The 19,011-nt window shown below is 39.5% G+C and overlaps 1 protein-coding gene across 2 annotated transcripts in view; it reads left to right on the top strand.

Annotated features, from left to right (window-relative positions):
• Positions 1 to 19,011, top strand: part of SNX25 (sorting nexin 25) — a 94,659-nt gene that overhangs the window by 52,098 nt on the left and 23,550 nt on the right. For both annotated transcript variants that reach the window (XM_068403999.1, XM_068404000.1), the window contains 4 exons: positions 1,509 to 1,699; positions 9,208 to 9,339; positions 11,302 to 11,577; positions 15,583 to 15,738. In XM_068403999.1, the coding sequence (XP_068260100.1) occupies positions 1,509 to 1,699; positions 9,208 to 9,339; positions 11,302 to 11,577; positions 15,583 to 15,738 (755 nt within the window). The remainder of the gene's footprint in view (positions 1 to 1,508; positions 1,700 to 9,207; positions 9,340 to 11,301; positions 11,578 to 15,582; positions 15,739 to 19,011) is intronic.

Raw genomic sequence — 19,011 nt, 5'->3', positions numbered from 1 at the left:
ACTCATCCCTCGTCCAGATCATTGATAAAGATATTAAAGAGAACTGGCCCCAATTCTGTGACCTGGGGAACACCACTTGTGACTGGCCACCAACTGGATTTAACTCAATTCAGTACAACTCTTTGGGCCCAGCCATCCAGCCAGTTTCTTACCCAGCAAAGCGTACACCCATCCAAGCCATGAGCAGTCAGTTTCTCCAGGAGAATGCTATGGGAAACAGTGTCAAAGGCCTTACTAAAGTCTAGGTAGAGCATTTGACACTGTTGCCCATGCAGTAACTATCTGCAGTAGTTACATGTGGCTTTGGGGGGGAAATAAAAGGAAGAAAACATTCCTAAAAGAAGATACCTTTATGTATTAGAAATGTGTTTAAAATACCTATTTTAAATCATTCCTAAGAGATTTCCTTTTTCTATGCATGCATTCACAACCCTAGCTGTCTGGTTGTTTCTTTCCAGGAACTGTTTTGAAAATGGAACACTGTTTTCATCTACCATTTTACTAGCATTTGATATTTCGAAAAGGTGGTAGAATAGATCTCTATTATTTATCCCTTAGCAATCAATTAATTGAACGCCAAGTACAAACTAGGTATTTGCTACTGACCTCTAGTAGCAGCTTGCAAAAGCAGGAGTATTATCATTGAACAAGAGGAAAATAAAACCAGTGTATAAATACGAGTCAGTTGCATCCTGCAGATATAAAACAGATATAAAACAGGAATTATTTCAACGCAGTAAGTTTTTTTTTTAATCTGCTTTATCTGCTGCTGCTTTTTTTAGGCCCTGGTAATTAGCTGAAGAGTCTGGAATGTAGAATACACAAACATTACACCTTTTATTACCAAGTCTTACTCAACTGACTGTCATCTTCATGTTACTTCAGCATTTAACAGTACTGTGCAGTCTTGATGTGGCGTTATAAAATTTTTTTCGTAGTAATCTGACCATTGTGAGTGAGCTTCACTCAGTGTTGTCTGGAGGAGATACTTTATGATGTGCTGTTCACATCAGGCTCAAGAAATTTGGATTTGCAACTGAGATGCATGAGAACGTGTCATGCTGGACTGGAGGGGATTGAATCCAGTCCCTCATGACTCTAGGCAGCCAGTGTTATGTTAAGTACATAAACCATCAGGTCCATGTGTTATCATACGCCATGGCTGTAGGTAACTTCCTAATGCCATCTGATAAATGTACATCCTGTAGTATAAGTCTTGGACCTGTATCTTCCAATAAGCTGTGGAAAGAGAGATGGAGGGGTCAGGTTTCACTGGACATTTGAGTAAGGATCTTTTTCTGAACTGTTTTATGTAAACTGTTTGAGATATCATTGGAGAATGTTTCAAAATAGTCATTCTGTTTCAAATACAAACTTTCCAGTATCTGCGCTCATGTACATAGTTGATTCCTGAATGACAAATGCTTTGATCAAGCAGGTCACAGACGCAATGGTGTGATGATGTTTTCATATTGTAAAAGACTGTCTCTGATTTGCTTTACTCGTAGATTCAAAAGGAAAAGAAACTGCAGCAATGAAAGCTGACCTACTGAGGGCTCGCAATGTGAAGAGGTATATTAATCAGCTGACGGTGGCAAAGAAGCAATGCGAGAAGAGAATAAGGCTCCTGGGAGGGCCTGCATATGATCAGCAGGAAGATGGCATTTCTGACGAAGGCGAGGGCCCTCAGAGTCAGAAGGTATAAATTGAATAGCATTTACATTGTCTGAAGGTCATTCTAAATGTGTTAGCACTGGATCATATTAGCCTCACTGTCATTAATCCTTCCCTTCCCCTAGGAGTCAAGTACAAATTAATTGCTGCATAGTTTGTTTATCTTGGGAAGAGATCACTGAAGTACCCAAAAAGACATGCTGGTCACTCAGCTTGGAATATTGCTAAATGTGAAACTTCGCAAACGATCGAGTGGCTCGTAAGCATGTGTGATTTTTCAGACGTACTGCATGTAGGGAGTTAATAAGGACATGGTAGCAGCCTTTGTGAAAGTAGCAACTTGCTTCCAAATAAAAGATTGCCAACTGTCACGGTTTAAAGCTGGGCCAGCTATTAAACCTGTGGCAGACGCTCTCTGTTAACCCTCCTCCCCGCCCTCCCCCCCAAAGGGAAAGGGAAAAGGAAAAGGGAGAGAGACTTCTGGGTTGGAAAGTTAAAACAGTTTTAATAAACTATAATAATGAAAAAGAGTATAATAATAGAAATAATCAAATATATACAAATATATATACAAAACTAAGATCGAGCTCCCCTGAAGTCAGCCACGTCACCCCGGCACTGCAGGGCAGGCTCCGGGAAGGCCCAGGCTGGGCCCAGCGATGGACGGGAACTGGATTCAGGGATGCACGGATCAGGATCGGGGGCAGCAGGAAAACAGACAGGGTCCTCTTAGGACACCGGCCATAGCAGAAAGAGAGCGAGACCCTCGTGATCCCCCCACTTTATACCGAGAATGACGTGTATGGGATGGAATACCTTCGTTGGTCAATTTTGGGTCACCTGCCCTGTCCACTCCCCCCTGCAGCTGCGACCCCCCTTTGGCTCTTCACTCGTAAGCAGTGAGGAATTTAGCAGTGACCTTGGTTTCTCTAAGAATAAGTACAGCAAGAGCCTTTCTGCATAACATCCCTACCGGTGCCTGAGCGATAACTACAAACTTCGAGCATTATCAGTCCTAGAAGCAGACGCTGTCTGCAAAACATGCAGTTAGTTTCAGGAAGTGCAGTTACTTAGAGGAGACTTAGCTGAAAGTAAAAATCACTGAAAGGAAAATCGGCCTGGTTTAGGCCAAACCAGGACACCAACATATGTGCAATGTTTCTTTGGCCCTTATTATATTTACTGTAGGAAATACCTATGGGTTTTGCAAATACTAAGTTATTCAAAAGCAAACACTTACTTGTGGAAAGCAATTGATAAAATTAAGGGCAGTCGTTGCAGAAAAACTATGGTAAAGCTGTTGACTGAATACTGATTTTCAACGTCACTGTAGTCTGGAATTGAAAAAACCACTGTTGTATTAGCCAGCATCTACAAAAATAAAATCATGGCTACTTATCCTTGCTAAACTTTAATAAGTTTAGTGACTTCTTTGTGTAATCTACTCTGTCCCCTTTGGGCAAAGCACAGTAATTGATGTATTCAAATTAGAAAGAAGACTTAATCTTTGTCATGTAGATAGAAGAGAAGTTACCTCTTCATGCAGGGATCTTTAATTTTCATTATGTCCTTATAATAATTGTAACTTAGTGGCACGGAAGAAAAAGTTGCATGATGGAGAAATAGTTCTTACTATTTGTGTTTTGTCTTTCTTGATTAAGGTCTGAAAGAGAGCAATTCCCTACCCCGCAATTGTCCTTAAAGCATGATTTCAGATGGTGTGTCATAGATTGTGCCAAGACAGTCCTGATCTGTTTCCTAAAGTTGGGTGTGGCGAGGGATGCCAAGGAGAAAAGGAAAGAGGGAAGCATGTGACAGCACCGCATGAGCCACTGATGCCACTTTCGGTGCCTGCTGACATGTTATGGACTTTCCAGGATAGATACATGGTGGCATAAGATTGTTCACGAATGGGGTCAACTAGTGAAGCTGTACTGGATAGGGGCAGAGACTGGTCAGAAATATAATATAATATAATATAATATAATATAATATAATACTAATTAAAATCAAAGGAATTCCTGTTGTTCGTGGTGCATGTTTTATAACCCGATGGATTTTTGGTGGGAGCTGCTGACCCAGGGTTATACCTTGCAAATTATAGCCATGAGCACCTCCATATTGAGTTAATGGTACCATTGATAGGAATAAATACTCCTTGCACAGGCATTTGTTGTAGTGATGGCAGAAACAATGGGATCCGGGATTGCTCTAAGCTTTTGATATGTTTCTATGAAGAAGCCCTAGAACCTCTCCACACCTATGTCAGCATAGAAAATAGGAAAACTGCTTCTCTCTTCTGCTGTCCCCAACTCTCTGTTGCCAGGAAAGAGGCTGAAGGAGGCTGGATGAGAGATGGAGGCTACGGTCTTCTGTTCTGAGCACAGAAAAATGCCCAGGGCTTGGCTGAGGAAGGGGACTCTCTCCTTTGTTGCTTCTTCCCATCCTCTTCCAGCAGTGTGGTAGTTCGATGCTGGGTTGTTCTTTCAAGACAGACAGTGCTGTTTTGGTTGCTGGCCCCTCCTATGTGGGCAGTATTGACTGAACACTCAGGCCTTTTTCTAAGCAAAAGGGAAAGGCATTGTTTGGGATTTAGTAGATAAGCTAATGTTCATATGTTGCTGCTGTGGCCCATAACTTCTCTTTAGAGTCTCATTGTGCCAGCTTTTCTGTTAAGCTAGCACTTAACCTGCAGAATAACTAGCTTGTGTAGAAGAAACTGGAAGTTTGCCTCCCTTTCTTCAACTTGCATGAAGTAGGTCAGCAATGGTGTTTTGAATTATTATTTTATGTAAGTGCAGTACAGAAGCTTGAATGCGTTATTAACTTTGGGGAATTTTTGGTACTATTTGAACAAAGAACAAATTGACTAGTGGCCTACACTTGTATTTTGGTTTCACTTCTGCTTCCTACAGAAAGCTTTCTCTTTCCTGCAGTAGTAGAGGAGTAATAGCATTGCTGGTAAAAGTCTTTAATGCGTGTTCTGATTATGGGCTTAAATGTGGAGATGGATTATTTGGAGCTGTCAATGTTCTCCCCTTACAGATTTAAGAAACAAAAATTATGTGCTTTGAAATACCTTTTTTCCTTTCACAGCAGAAGCTAATTATAAAACAGTGTCAGTTTTCTGTTTGATAAATACATAAAAGTCATGGGACTGTAGAGACTTAGCACATGTTTCACTCACCTCATTATCCTGAATTCGGGTTCTCTAGGGAGATCCTGAATGTGTGAATTATAATCAAATGTTTATAAGCAAACAAACAAACCCCAGCTACTCTCTGGATCTGAATTCTGTCATTAGCTCTGATACTGATTTATACTCTGCCCTGGGTGTTAGATTTGCTTTCAGAGAAAATGCACTTTGAATTAGTGTAATGTATAAAGCATCTTTTCTAATCTACTTATGGTCAGTGCAGTTTTAGTCCTTTTTCTTAGAAACTGTACCTGCACAGTATTGCAGTAATTAATTGAGTTCTTGTTGTCTGTGGTTATTCAGCAAACCATTTGTTTGATCTGTTGTGTTCAGTATAATAGCCACATCACCACATCTCTGAGATTTGTTATGTGGACTCACAGCATCCCCTTAGTGGAGCTGTTTTGTGAACCATGAGTGGCAGAAGGAGCTCTGGGGGTCTGATCCTTGACTAGCTGTGAAATAGCAAGGAAACCACCTAAGTGTATTTTGAGGCACAGGCAGTTCATATTCACGATCCTACTGATGAGGGTTAAGTTGAAACTCCTGCAGAAGACCTTGCTTCCACCACATCCGTGGATAGATGCTGATTTAACTGGTGACTGATCAGATTTTCACTATGATTTCTGAGCTTCAGGTTGTGAGATCATGTTATGTCAGGATACCTCATGGTACTGAATTGGGCGATATAAAGAAACCGAACTTCAGTTGTTGTTTCCCTGTTGCCTGAAGAAGGGGTGTATTATGACAGAAGTGTATTCACGAACATGTGAGGCTCAAGGGAGGAGTTTTTCCATTAGTATGTGTGTAGTAGAATAGCCAAGTACCTTATGTAGTATATACTTGCTGATAGGTAATTAATCATTGCATTTGGTTCAGCTACTGCTGTATATGACAAAGATAGCCTTCTGATGACTTATCTCTTTTTAAAAAATAATGGTAAGAATATATGCTTTAATTTTAGTCAGTGTACAGACAAAGCATTAGTTAATGTTTTTTAAAATGCAGCTTGGAAAGAGACACATTTTTCCACTATTGCTTTTTTACATTCCCCTTATTCCTGTCTTCTACAAAAAAGAAAAAAAAAAAACAAAATGGAAGTCCAGCAGTCTGACTGCCATCATCCCAGCAGAAGACCTCCACTACTGACCCACATTCTGTTCACCCCACCCATGATCTGCAGTGCTGTTACCAGCTGTATTGTGGTTATTCATTACAGGCCAATGTGGTTGTAGCGAATGGGAACTTGATGTATTGCAAACAAATATAGCACAGTGCATCTATGCCACGTCTGGTGCCTATACAGGCCCTTTCAAATTAAGTAGTTTTATGTTCCTCTCCAGAGGGAGATTGCAGCTATCTTTAGGGACTTGCCAAGATCAGGTCTCTGCTTTGTAGGGCCAGGAACAAGGCTATTCTGCGTGTATGTGCTAGGGATGCTGGTTAAAGTACCCTGCTTGGGCCGGGGGGCAGGGAATCTAACCCCTTCGTAGTCTTTGGCAGAGGCTGTGACCAGCTGTGGTATATTAGTTACTTTCCAGTTGAGTAGGGAATTGATGTAGCAGCAGTAAAGCTGCTGTTTTTTCTGAACCCAGAAGCTGCTCTCGAGTTAAAAGGACTGGAAGGGTTGCTGTTGAGGCTGATAATTCGGAGATTACATCTGCTAACTGGATATTGGATTTGAGGGTGTGCACATGCCCTAATGCGTGTGTATGTGCCAACATAGCTTAGAGCTTTGTACTCCAATCCGTGGTGATACTGAGTCATAAAATGATCTGCTGAGGATTACAAATTACTGTGGAGTCTTGTTCTTTAAATCGGAGAATGAAGGATCCTCCACAGAATACTTCCTGGATTGCATGCATTTTATGATAATTTATCACCTCAAAGTCTTAATAATGTTTATAGTACAGTGTTTGTAACATTTTTAATAATTCCAGGATACTCAAGCCTTAAACAAACAAAAACTTTAAAAAAAAGTTTGTGAGGTGTCATTTCTGCAAGAGGAGTTTAAATAAGCTTTTCTGTCCATTAATTAATTTTGTTAAAGTATTTCAGTTTGCAAGGTAACTATTGGGAGGTTTGTGTAATGGCATTATTAGGCACCACCACTTTAATTACCATGGGGCACCTGTGCAATGGGCCCTTTGTTAGGCGAGAGTGATGGTTGTGCTTGCCTTGCTCCCTGCAGCAGCACTTACCCACAGTTACTTTTGAGAAGGGATGTTTGTTAATTACTCTCCTTGCTGGCAGCCTGAGTGGGGATGACTTGGATAATAGAGGTATAGAGACCAAGGTGACCTCTTGCTCAAGAAGTGGCGGCACGTGCTCCACATTGTGATTTATTACCTCTGGTATCATTTACAGAGCTGACAGTCCTGGAGATGTGAAGATCACTGTTCAAGAGGCTGGAAGACCCTCTTCCGCTTGTATTTTAAATCGCTGTCCTTGACAAAATGATTGAATAGAAAGTATGATGATGCACAGCATCATCATGAGGCTAAATGAGGCTAAACCACAGACTGGCCTTTGATTTGTCATATTTCTGTTCTTTTTGACAGTCTGATCACCATTTCAGTAGTAAGCCTAGCTTCGCCAATTCTGCATCTCTGTGCTGTTCAATGAGGACTATAGAGTGAGCTCTGAAAGGCAGAAATTTATGTTCATATACCTGAATAGCTCTGAAGCTAAGGGCAAGCCACGTCCAGAAGATATTGGTGTGGTAAAGGATGAAGAGAAGAACGGCACATGACTGTCGCCGAGGAACTTTGAAGATGAAAATGAGCATTTCAGCTGAGACAAACACAACTTACTTAAACAGTGTCCAAAATTTGGGGGAGCTGTTCCAGACAAAACATAGGTGGCTACAGTTTTTAAATAACCTTCTTAAGCTTGGTTCATTAAGGAAGTGAGTTGTGCTAGTAATTGTGTACGTACACGTCTATGTGGTTCCTCCCATGTGGTTTGCTGTGAGTCCAGCAAACCATTTTTCCTATACGTAACTTGGTGGTAGAGTGTCAGAGGTACTAGGTTTGGGAAAATAAGTGGCCTTCCCAGAGAGAGAGATATTGATACATGACCTGAATTATATTACTATTAGGTGTAGGAAAACCTGGATTAGAGAAATCATTAATGCCTCAATCTCAGTTGGAATTTACATCTTGCTCCATACCAAATTATCTTTGCTATAAAATGCAAAGTCATAGGAAGCTAAGATTCATTAGCCCCGGTGCATAAGGACCTGCTTTTCTTTTCAAAGAAAAAAGGTGTGGGTTGGTTGGTGTCTGAGGTACAAAGCAAGAGACCGGGACCACTTTTGGTTTATTTGGATTCTTGGTGATATAAGTAATGGCACTAAATGAACTACATGAAAACTGTTTCAGCTGCTAGACTGAGAAGCTGGAGAGGAAGGGATGTTTGGTTTTCATAGGGTGTTTTGAAAATTGGTCCTATTTTTCAAAGGAAGCCAAGTTGTTCATTTTGTTCAACGTGGGAAGATCCGTTCATTTTGTCAGGGAGGTATTTTGTTTTTAGGTGTTTGTCTCAAAGAAAAGGCCTGGATTCACAAAAATAGTAGAGGATGAGGAAGCAATAATGGCTTTTTAATCCAACAGGTTAATGGCTGCAACATCTGCTTGGGTGTGGGAGTCTGTGTTTCATTTCCCTTTCTGCTTGACGTACGCCCTACTCTCTCATCTCAGGAAGAGTCCTGAGCATTATATCACAGCTCATACTCCTTCCTGGTTGCATTTCTGATAGATGCTTTTCAATAACACTCCGTTAATGGGAACTGGCCACCAAATGCCCTAGCTGCCAGAGTAAAGAGCTACACTACATCTTTCTCTGTGTCCCTGGGAATAATTGAGATACATCTCAAAGCTCTGTGGCCTGTGGCATGGAAACTGCTGGTGTTACTCTCTGTGTGAATCAAGCAAAGAATAGATCAGTTAGCTTTCATCTTGGCTCCTCTGCCTTGCAGGAACACTGGGAGCTAAATTTTTGGCAATGGCATTTCAAGTCATTCATGAAATGCTATCTTAGTCCTTTGAAATGTAGTCTTACCTTCTGGACAGAAGACATGTGGAAACATTTTCTGTCTGGTAGGAACATAGATGCATTTATCTTCTAAATACTTACAACTCATATTTTTGATATTTTTACTGTTTTTTTTAATGAAGCAAAACTATTACTGTAGAAGGTCTGTGCGGTTAGTACACGTTTGTGGGATGCATGGTGCTCTGTGGACACATCAAGTGAAAAGACTTTTCCCTGTAAGGGATGAACAGAAGCTAGAGTTAGGAATTTTCCCAGGTTTTACTCTGTTTTCCTTTCTTCAGATTCTTCAGTTTGAAGAAATTTTGGCCAACCCTTCATACCGAGAGCACTTCCGAATCTACATGGAAAGGATGGACAAGATGGCTTTGATCAGTCTTTGGGAGTCTGTGGAGTATCTGAAGAATGCTAACAAGGTGGGAGAAATTGCGAGTCCATGCGGCTTGCATTATTGTGAATCTCTGCTTGTTGTGATCTTGATGTTAGGACATGTCTTTGTATTTATCTTTTTAAAATAGCAGTAGCATAGGATGGGTGCTAAGCAGTTTAGTTTTTTTAACTTCTCAGTGTCAATGTTTGAGGATAATATGGCAATTAAAAATTGTGGACTGTTGTGATGATTGTTTACTGTTGTTTTGTGTAGCAACATAACCTGTAAAAGGATACTTGATATGCAAAAGTAGTAGAATTATTTCCCCCTCCACCAAAGAAAAAACTTGCAGTAATATATTGGCTTTAGTTGTATCAGCTCATGTGAAACTTAAAAAGTACATTATTGTTTGCTAGTCCGTACATAAACTTCTCATATTGCCAATTACGGGTAGCCCATTCAATCCAAAAAACATTAAAATTTGTGTATATATGTTTTTTAAATCCTTTTGAAAGAGACATTTTGCTTTAAAAGACCCCTTCCTCTCCCTGTTCTGTTGCTGTATGAGCAGCTAAGTTTCTCCAGGAATGCTGCACTGCTGCTAGAGGGAAGAAGCAATAGTAGATTGCAATTTGTGCTGAAATAAAGTAGGAAAGAGAACCCTGAAATGAGGATAGGAAATAGCACTTAAAGTTGGAAGAAGTATCCTGGAGCAATGGTGCAGAGCAAGAATGTAGAGGACAGATTTGTTCTTTGTGAGCAGTGGGGTGGATTTTGAGGGGAGACTGTTTTAAACCTCCATGATTCACGCTGGCATGAAGTACAAATTTCATATTAAGCATCAGTTACCTTTTTATTCACTGTAATTTTATTACTCTCCTATGTAAAAAGATTCTACTCAACTGGAAAACACAAATAACATCCTGTAATCAAAGTGGTTAATTGTGGAGCTTGAGTAGTGAGCCATTAATACAGCCTGAAGAAATGGCTAACAACCAGCTCAGGCTAGAAAGTGTTCATAAAGAGTTTGTCAGGCACTGTGAAGAGAGTTGTATAAATCAGTTTTGATTTGCAAACTGCTTGTGATTGGAAAAGGTGCTATAAATCATTTTAAGACCTTTCAGCTGTGATTTCTCTCCTTGCTTTCAAAACAATACATGTAGTACCTTTATTCAAGACTTCCCATTTTTTTGGAAGAGATTCTAACATACTATGCTCCTGTTGCTCCATGGAACATAAAGGTTGTCTGCCACTACAGGGGCAGCTTTGATTACAAAAAAAGTAGTGTCATGTAGCCATGGGGCTGTAATATTGTCACATGAGGCAGGCAAGCACATTGTGCCATACTAAAGGAGTGGGTAAAATCTTTTTAATTCGAGTCAGTTTAGAGAGGTGGTAATTTAAGAGAGGTGATCGTGGGCTGTGCTGCATTACTTCCTCTCTTTCCTGTCCATTACTGCAAAGTTCAATCCTGTGCACTGTTCTGTGCTCAGTGGAAATATGCAGCCTCGTGTATAGGTAAATTTCACTTCAGGTGTGCTTTTTTCCTTTTTTTTTTATTTTATTTTATTTTCCCTCTCAAAAATTAATGATAGTCACTGACAAAGTGAGTTGATTTATCCAAAAGAAGACAGAACAGCTGAACTCTACAATCTCAATTTAAAACGGTGACCACAATGTTGGTCTAGCTTTTTTTTTTTCCATATAATACCAGCTTTTGGAGCATAGTTTTAAAGGCAGTGGGGTAACATTATGGTAATTTTAAAGCACAGCTGTTTGTTCACTTAACAAATACCAATATTTATCTTGTGAAATTGACTGCTTAGCATAGGTGCGCAGGCAGAGTGCTTGATCTCTATAAGAGATTCACAGATGCGTTCTCATACATCTGGGCATGAAATTAGCTTGATCATCCTTCAAATTATGCACCTGGATCCTGAGTCATCCTGATATTTTTAACATTATTTCATTATTCTCTTCTCCCTCCCTCTCCCTCCTTGCTTCCTAGGCTGAAATACCTCAACTGGTGGGTGAAATTTACCAGAATTTTTTTGTGGAAAGCAGAGAAATACCTGTGGAAAAATCCCTTTATAAAGAAATCCAGCAAAGTCTCGTGGGAAATAAAGGCATTGAAGTATTCTACAGGATTCAGGCAGATGTTTATGAAACTCTGAAGGACAGATACTACCCCTCGTTCATTGTCAGTGATTTATATGAGAGATCGGTCAAGAAGGAAGAAGAAAGAAGTTCTTCTCAGCTAACTCCTGAGGACAAAGATGAAGTGGTGAGTCACATGGACAATTTATTTCACTGTTGTTTAAGGTGATCTGAAGACCATCCTGAGTAAAGCATGTAGTAGCATCTTCTGTCCTTGAGCTTTGGACTACTTTTCTTTTTCTTCTGATGTATTTATAAATATCATCACTCTTGTAGTTTCGTCAGGTAAACCTGTTATGTTTACAAGCTCTTTGAAACAAAATGGTACGAAATGACTGACTACTTAAACTTTAAACTAAAGTAGATCAGATTTCCAAGCCTTTTGTATTCTGTATCTTTCATTGTGCTCCTCAGTATCAGGGAATGCATAACATACCTCATAAAAACTCAGCTGCTCTGCTTTTCAGTGAAGGAAATCTCACTGAAACATCAGTAGGTTTCTGTCTAGACATTGTCTGTTCCTGTTGCCCATGCATTTCCTAAGTACTAAATAGGTATTAAAAGTTGCACAAGAGAGGAGAAAAAGTAATGAAAAATATCTTAGTGCTTTTTTATGAATTTATTGAATAAATTAATAGGCTGTGTTGGAAGATAAAACTGATTAAAATAGCACTAGAACTGGAAATACTAAATCAGAGCATTCAAAATGTCATAAGCAATAACCAAAGAGCAGCTCTCTCAGGGCTGCTTTTTTCAGCCGATTCTCTAAATCGGTCATGTTGGGAGACTGGTTATGTTTATCTAAGAACGTTTTGACAAGAGCATCTCTCAGACTAGTGAGCATCTTTCTGTGAGGCTGCTGCTTCAGATCAGCATGAGTATCTTCATTTTACATGTGAACTTGCTCAGAACACAATGAAGTGTAATAGTTTGTCTAAAACTGGCTCTAAATGGACAAATAAGAAGCAGAATCCAGAGGTGCTGATCTACATTCTGCCGTTTAGAAACAATTTTTCCAGAACCTAAGGCTTTTGTATTTACTACTTAAATATGACTTTAATTTCTGTAGGTGAGCTATTATAGTCTCCGTAGTCTGCCTATCAGCAGATCTGCAGAGATGAGCTGTTATAAGTAAATTACTTCCAATGTGAACCTCTAGAGCTTGCTGAATTTTTCATTGTTTGTTTTTCCTTGGATTCTTTTCCTTGATAAAAGATTCAAGACGTGTTTTCTACTTTTTTTCTCACTGCTAACTTGGCTGTGTGTTGAGGGTGGTAGGTACTTCAAAGGCTTTCTGTCCTTGTGTTTGCAGTCATTGGGACTTTGAGAAAAGACTGTTACTGGTTTTGTCCAGAACTTTCTAAGTATTAAATGTTGTGCTTTTTTAGTCTCTTTATATATTTTATTCAGAGTCTAACAGAGATAACTGTTTCTCTAAGAAAACTGACACAACACTTCAGGGCTAGTTGTCATCTCTCAGGTAACATCTACTATAGCTGCCAAAAATTTAGATTTTTGACATGAGCATCATCTGTCCTTCCTCTGAGTCCTTGGATATATATATGTGCCAGGTTTGAAGGCTGCGTCTGCTGTGAAACCTTAAAGACTAATATATTGCCAAGTTTGCTTACATGGTTAAAGTTTTTTTTTCATTTTTAACAAAAAATTAAGTATGAAGTTGCATACACTGTAGAGCCTCTCTCAAAATAGAGCAATCTTAATGGCTCTGTGCCATGCTCTCAGGGGTCTTTGAAGTGAAAATAAATTATAAGAAATTCTTTCTGAAGCTTCCAGTGGCCTTTTCAATGTCAGTGAAAATGCACTACCTGAGTAATAGGTTTGGTTTTTTTTCCTCGCCATGTATATGAAAGCACAGCTGAGAAATCTGATGTTTCTGGAGGGATCCGTATTGTTAGCAAATAGTAATTGGTTTTGGTTTAGTTTGGGTTTTGAAGGTCTATGTCCTCACTTCCTACGGCACTGTGGGAGTTACCTATGTTAATTTTCTATAAATTTCACTGTTATAGCTGGATAGGTGAAAAGCCATCTAGTGTTTTCATGGAGGGGAGGACAAAAGGGTGAGCCCTGGTTAAATGTGAGAAAATCAAATCACAAGGTAGGAAATCGGGGTCAAGGCCAGACTCTGCTGGATCTCCTGCATGTGGAACAAGCTATTTCTTCTTCCTTCCAGTCCATCATTGCTTTTCGCTCCTTGGGCAAACCTCCTTTAAAAGGTCACGAGTAGACGTAAAAATACAGAAGCAAGCAGTGCCTGCATTCAGCACTTTGAGGAAAGAGGGTCTGATGATTGCGTGTGTCAGATTGCTAAAATAAGCCCGAACTCTGTGTTGTGCAGCACTCACAGAAACGGAAGTAATTATCAGTTTAGCAGTCGGGGGAAAATAGCACAGTCCTTTGTGATCTCAGCTTTGAGTGTGTTGGTTGTTTATTTGATAAATTTGATAATTTGAATACAGGTAACTTGTTATGTTGTAATTCTAGCATTTTTGTGATAAACCTAGTGATTCAGCAGTGGTTTTTGCTGTAAGTGTCTGAAATGTTAATGACAGAGAAATCATGTAGCCTACCTCTGGGAGCAGAGCCTTACTGATTTGTAATTAATTGCAATCTTTTGATTACTAGCACCAAACTTCATGTGGAAAGTCTTTTAATTCTTCAGTGTTGAAAATAGCATTTTTTGATTCTTTTTGACCTCTGTGCTTCCCAACAAGTATAGGGTTTTTTATTTTATGGTTCTGATCAATAGTGTTTTGAGTAACACCCAGTGTTGTTAATTATTATTTGTATTACTGTAGTGCCAGGAGATGACAACAAGCTTCCGTGAGCTGAGCTCTGTACACATGCTTGGAGGCAGTCTCTGACCTGAGGAGTTTACAGTCCATGCAGAATAGACAGAAGAAAGGACGGGGCATAGAGCTAATGTTATTTACTCAGCCACATAGCAGGCAAATGCAGAGCTGGAAAAGGGCGTGGATTTCTTAGCCTAGAACTCCTGACTTCTGCATTATGTTACCCTCCCTTATGAGGATCACGCTAAGGAGTTTAATTATTGTTGCTACTCTCTCTCTTTTCAGACTCTTTTTACTAAGATGTAAAATACTGCAGAATGTACAGTAGGATTGTCTCCTCTAAAACTCACAGAATTTTTTGTTAATTATATAAAGATACAGCTTGCTTAGTGGGAATATCATTAAATAACACAGAACTCTTGTTCATAAGATTAGATTCATAGCTTCCCACAGATAAATTTAGGTATGTTCAGTCACAAGCAGACCTCAAAGGTCTTTGAACATGGCAACAGTAACATCACAGTGCTGTGTTTGCTGGATCTCAAGGTCTTCATGCCCATTTGGGGAAGTACAGTAAGACAGGGGAGGTTGAGGCAAATGCCAAAAGATGTTGAAGAGAATGTCATTGAAAGGTGGGAAGTTCTCTATTTTTTTGCATGTCTGTGGTACACAAGATGGAAAAAGCTATTGGTTTGTCTGAATGACTATAAGACAATTATTTATGAGTTTAAGGTAATGCATATGTTCTTTTAACACGTTTTTATTAACACTTCTAAAACCAGCAGTAAAATCTGTTTATGAAGAGAAAGGACTTGGTTTAGATCGTTCTGCAGGCTGATAAATCTGTTTTGTGAAGGTTTGTGGGAGGCAGGACTGTTTGTTGGAACTGTGGTTTTTTTGGTTTTGTTCCTGCCCTCCCCCCATCTCATCTTTCAACTCAGAGTTAAGTATTTGCTTTTCTGTCTGGCTCTGAGTATTGATCATGACTACTAAGCTGTTGTTGGTTTTAAAGTAAACTTTGATTCTTCCTCTCATTTATACTGAAGCCTTAGCTTGAAGGTCGTTTTACAGAGTTGGCAAGAGTTGCCAAAGAGTTGTAGTATAAATGGTAATGAGGCTTTGCCTGTTGATTGGATTTTTTTTTTTTAACAGACTTATGTTTCATATTGGATCTGATGGTTGGAATATCTGTTAGAATCTGTTATACCTACATTTTCATCTATATCAAGACGTGTTCTTATACATAAAATGCTTATGGAGCAAACAATAACTGTCTCCTTTTTCATATTAATGATGCAATTACTCCCATCCTCTATTCCTAGAGCCAAGGTTGTGAAGAAGCTACTGAAGAATGCAGCACACGAATTAATGAACAGGCCAGTTATGCTGTAAATAAACTTCGCCAGCTAAATGACAAACTTGAATATAAGAAACAGGCTCTAAATTCCATATGTAATTCACCAAAACCTGACAAAAAGGTAAGTACCTTTACTGTCTTCAGTATTTTTTTATATTTTTTTATATTATATGTGTGTTTGTGTAATATCCAGTTGTCTCAGGCTCTTTTTGGACATGTCAGATTGCTATTTCGATCAGCCTGTTACAGAAAGTGAAATCAGAGTTTAGTTTTGATTTTTTTTATTTTTTCCGGTTTTTTAAAGCTATTGTAACTAAAATTGCAATATGATTTATATTCCTTTGTCGTAGAATAACGACCTCTCTCCCAGTGGTCTTGCTGCTTTGTCAGTGGCAAATAGTATTTCTTCCATCCATCTCTACCCACCTATATCTGTGTAATTCTTTATGGCAGCTTATTTTGTGTCTCTGCCGCATCTGCAGCACTGCAGCGGAGGGATGTGCTAGTTAATTTCTGCTCCCTCTGCTGGCTTTGAAATAGCACAGCACAAGTTCATAATGTCTACAGTTGTGACCGGCTTGCTCAAATAAAGGGGAGGAAAAACCCCCAAATCTATAAAAGTGACTGATTTCCTTTATAAGGAGCTAGGAGAAATCTGTGGGGCACAGTTGCATCAGACTGAAAATTCTGGCGGATATGAAACTTCAACTCTCTGGGCTTGGATTAAAGAAAAAAAAAAAATCTCTTTTTCTCTTTGCAAAGTGCAACAGTTAAGCAATCTAAGAACATACTCAGGCAGAAGCAAGTGATTTGCATTTGGCTTAGGCCAACTCATTTGCATTGCTACCGAGGACGATATTACAGGGCTGTTGTAGCTGGGCCAAGCTTTTCAGGTGTAATGAGATGGGTTGCAAATAGTAGAGGGTGGGTGAGATTAACAAGTAGCCAAGGCATCTCCCTAAAGTGGCCTCCTGCTAGGGATGGCAAAAATGTACGTGGGCATTAGGACTCAGAACCTGGATTCTTCGTACATTTGTTCCTTCACTCAGGGTGAGTGCTAAGATGCTAGTCTGAATAGAAGTTGGCACCCTGCTCATTCTCTGCTGTCCCAGCCCTGGGGATAGCTACCTCTAAGAGAAAGATGTGGACAGTAGTGTTTGAGGCCACCCTGGCTAGCTTTGTTCCCTCTGTCCCTTCCACATCTCCCTTCTGCCAGAGGTTACTGCAGACAACTGGGAATGTGTCTGCAGCTGTTCTGGGGTGTCCTGCTCACAGCTGCTCTGCTGTGTGTGTGGCCTTAGCTGGCAGAAGATACCTCTTATTTGTCATCAAACCACTATTGTTCAGAGGGGTAAGTGCATAGATATGTCCCTGTTTCTTTTTTTTAATGCCTGTATTACTGCAGTACCATTTACCTGTGGAGCTTTTAAATGGAGAGTTAGGGTTGACAGTGTGGGAGCACCTTGTCACAGGGACTTTATTTTTTTTTTTTCCCCCTCTGGATGTGGCAGCTAAAAATTTGGGTCTTGGTCATATGAAGTAAAAATTGTTTCTAAAAATTCCAGTTTTGTGCCATATGAAGGAGAACATCACGCACATTTTTTGTTAAATTTTTTAACCTCAAGCTGTTCCTGGGTTGTTTGTTTCCTCTTTTTGAAATGCCTTTGCTGTGAGACCCATGCAAAACACGTATGTACATCTTTAAGTGGCTTCTAGTACCGTGCAACTAAGATGCCAGTCAGTCAAGGAAGAAAACTGCTCATTTGGGTTGCACGTGGAATGCTGCTAGTTTTAAAAGAAAATGTTCTGTAGGGAGAAGTCTTCTTGCAGTTCTTTCTGTGAAATATAAAGAGTAGCAAAGATGTCATGAAAAGATGACAAGCAGTCTCAGGCAGTGCCTCTGACGTACAAGGCCCACTGCCATAGAAGATAGCTTGCTTGATCTTTGGAGGTGTGTGACTGTGGTGCCACCTTCGGTGCATGTCTCGTGCCCAAAGCTCAGCAGCTGTCTCCCTTGGGTCTGTGAGTGCAGTCTTGTGCCAACGTGTGCAATCACAGTAAGCGTGCAGGGACCGCATTCTTTCTAGAGTTCAGTCTTGTCATCCTCAGCAGCAAGACAAAACCTTAACATTCCCCATCCAGAGCATTTTCTGGTGCTTGCTAAGCCTTATTTTCAAAGAAAACTGTGTGATACAATTATTGAAATTAAATGGTACTTCATTGAACAGAAAAATGCCTCTGTGTCTATCAGGAATTCTGTGGAAGTTGTAGGGATTTTGTGTTAACTTGTTCAGATCTTTTGTATTTCCAGTGGACCTGTACCAGGAGGGAACATAAAACTCACTTTAAGAAATTGTAAGTGGTGCTTTTATAACCAACTAGGTTTTGTTAAAATTTGCACCATGGGCAAAAAGAGTTAGAAGTACGAAACAAGAACTAACCAAAAGTGGGTGTGCTTGTGCATGCATGAATTAGGCCATACCATTTGTTTCTGTAGAATGCTTGAGAAATAATAGCTATATTCTTTCTATACCTAAGCTCTTGAGGAGGCGGGGATTGTACCCGTTCTAACGTAGTGTTTTTTTCCCCTGTATTTTTTTGCTCCGAAAATATTCTTTGTCTTTGAAAATATGTACATCTTTGAAACAGAAATGTGTTTCCAAAATTAAATGGATCCAGTATCGTTATAAAGTCTCAGTATTTGTTTTATAAGCGTAGCAGCTATTTACTTATGATGAAACCTTACCAGTTCTTCTGTATTTAGCGATTGTTCCTGGATGCCACTTACAGGAGTTAGTGTAAGGTGACTGCAGAGCAATCTGTGATAGTAAATAAAATAAAATACAAAATTATTCTGAAGGCTAGATATATGCTAGAAGGTTTTTATATAGCTGTAGTGTAGCTAATATTTCACATCTTACATGAGACAAAAATTCTGAAAAAGAATTACTGTAGCTCTGTCAAATGTACCACTTGTGGTGCAGGTCTTACAACTAAAACTTGTAAGTTGACTATGTGGTATATCATATTAAAAAAAAAAAGTGTCAGCTGCTTTTTCTGTATTTCTAGTGTCACATCTTATGTATACTTCCACCTTTTCTTGTCATACCATCTTCTGGTAGTATGTGTGGTTTCTTATTTTTTTGCTGATGTGATGAGATACACTATTTATCCTTTATGAGATTATGACTGAGAGCTATGTCTTGATGAGAACATGTTTTTAAATGTGTGCTTTCCACAGCAATAAATCCTTCCCTTTCCAAAACTAAAATTAATTAAGAGGTAACTTCCTGAGTAATTGTTAACATAGCTAAGTTCCTAGGAATGAAATCTATTTCCAGGTTCTTCAGTTGCATCATGTGTATCTGAAAATGGTGAGGAGGATGGCTTCAGT

This window comes from Nyctibius grandis, chromosome 6 (genome assembly GCF_013368605.1).
Source record: "Nyctibius grandis isolate bNycGra1 chromosome 6, bNycGra1.pri, whole genome shotgun sequence".
Classification (NCBI taxonomy): Eukaryota; Metazoa; Chordata; class Aves; order Nyctibiiformes; family Nyctibiidae; genus Nyctibius; species Nyctibius grandis.
This window is presented reverse-complemented; position numbering and strand designations above follow the sequence as displayed.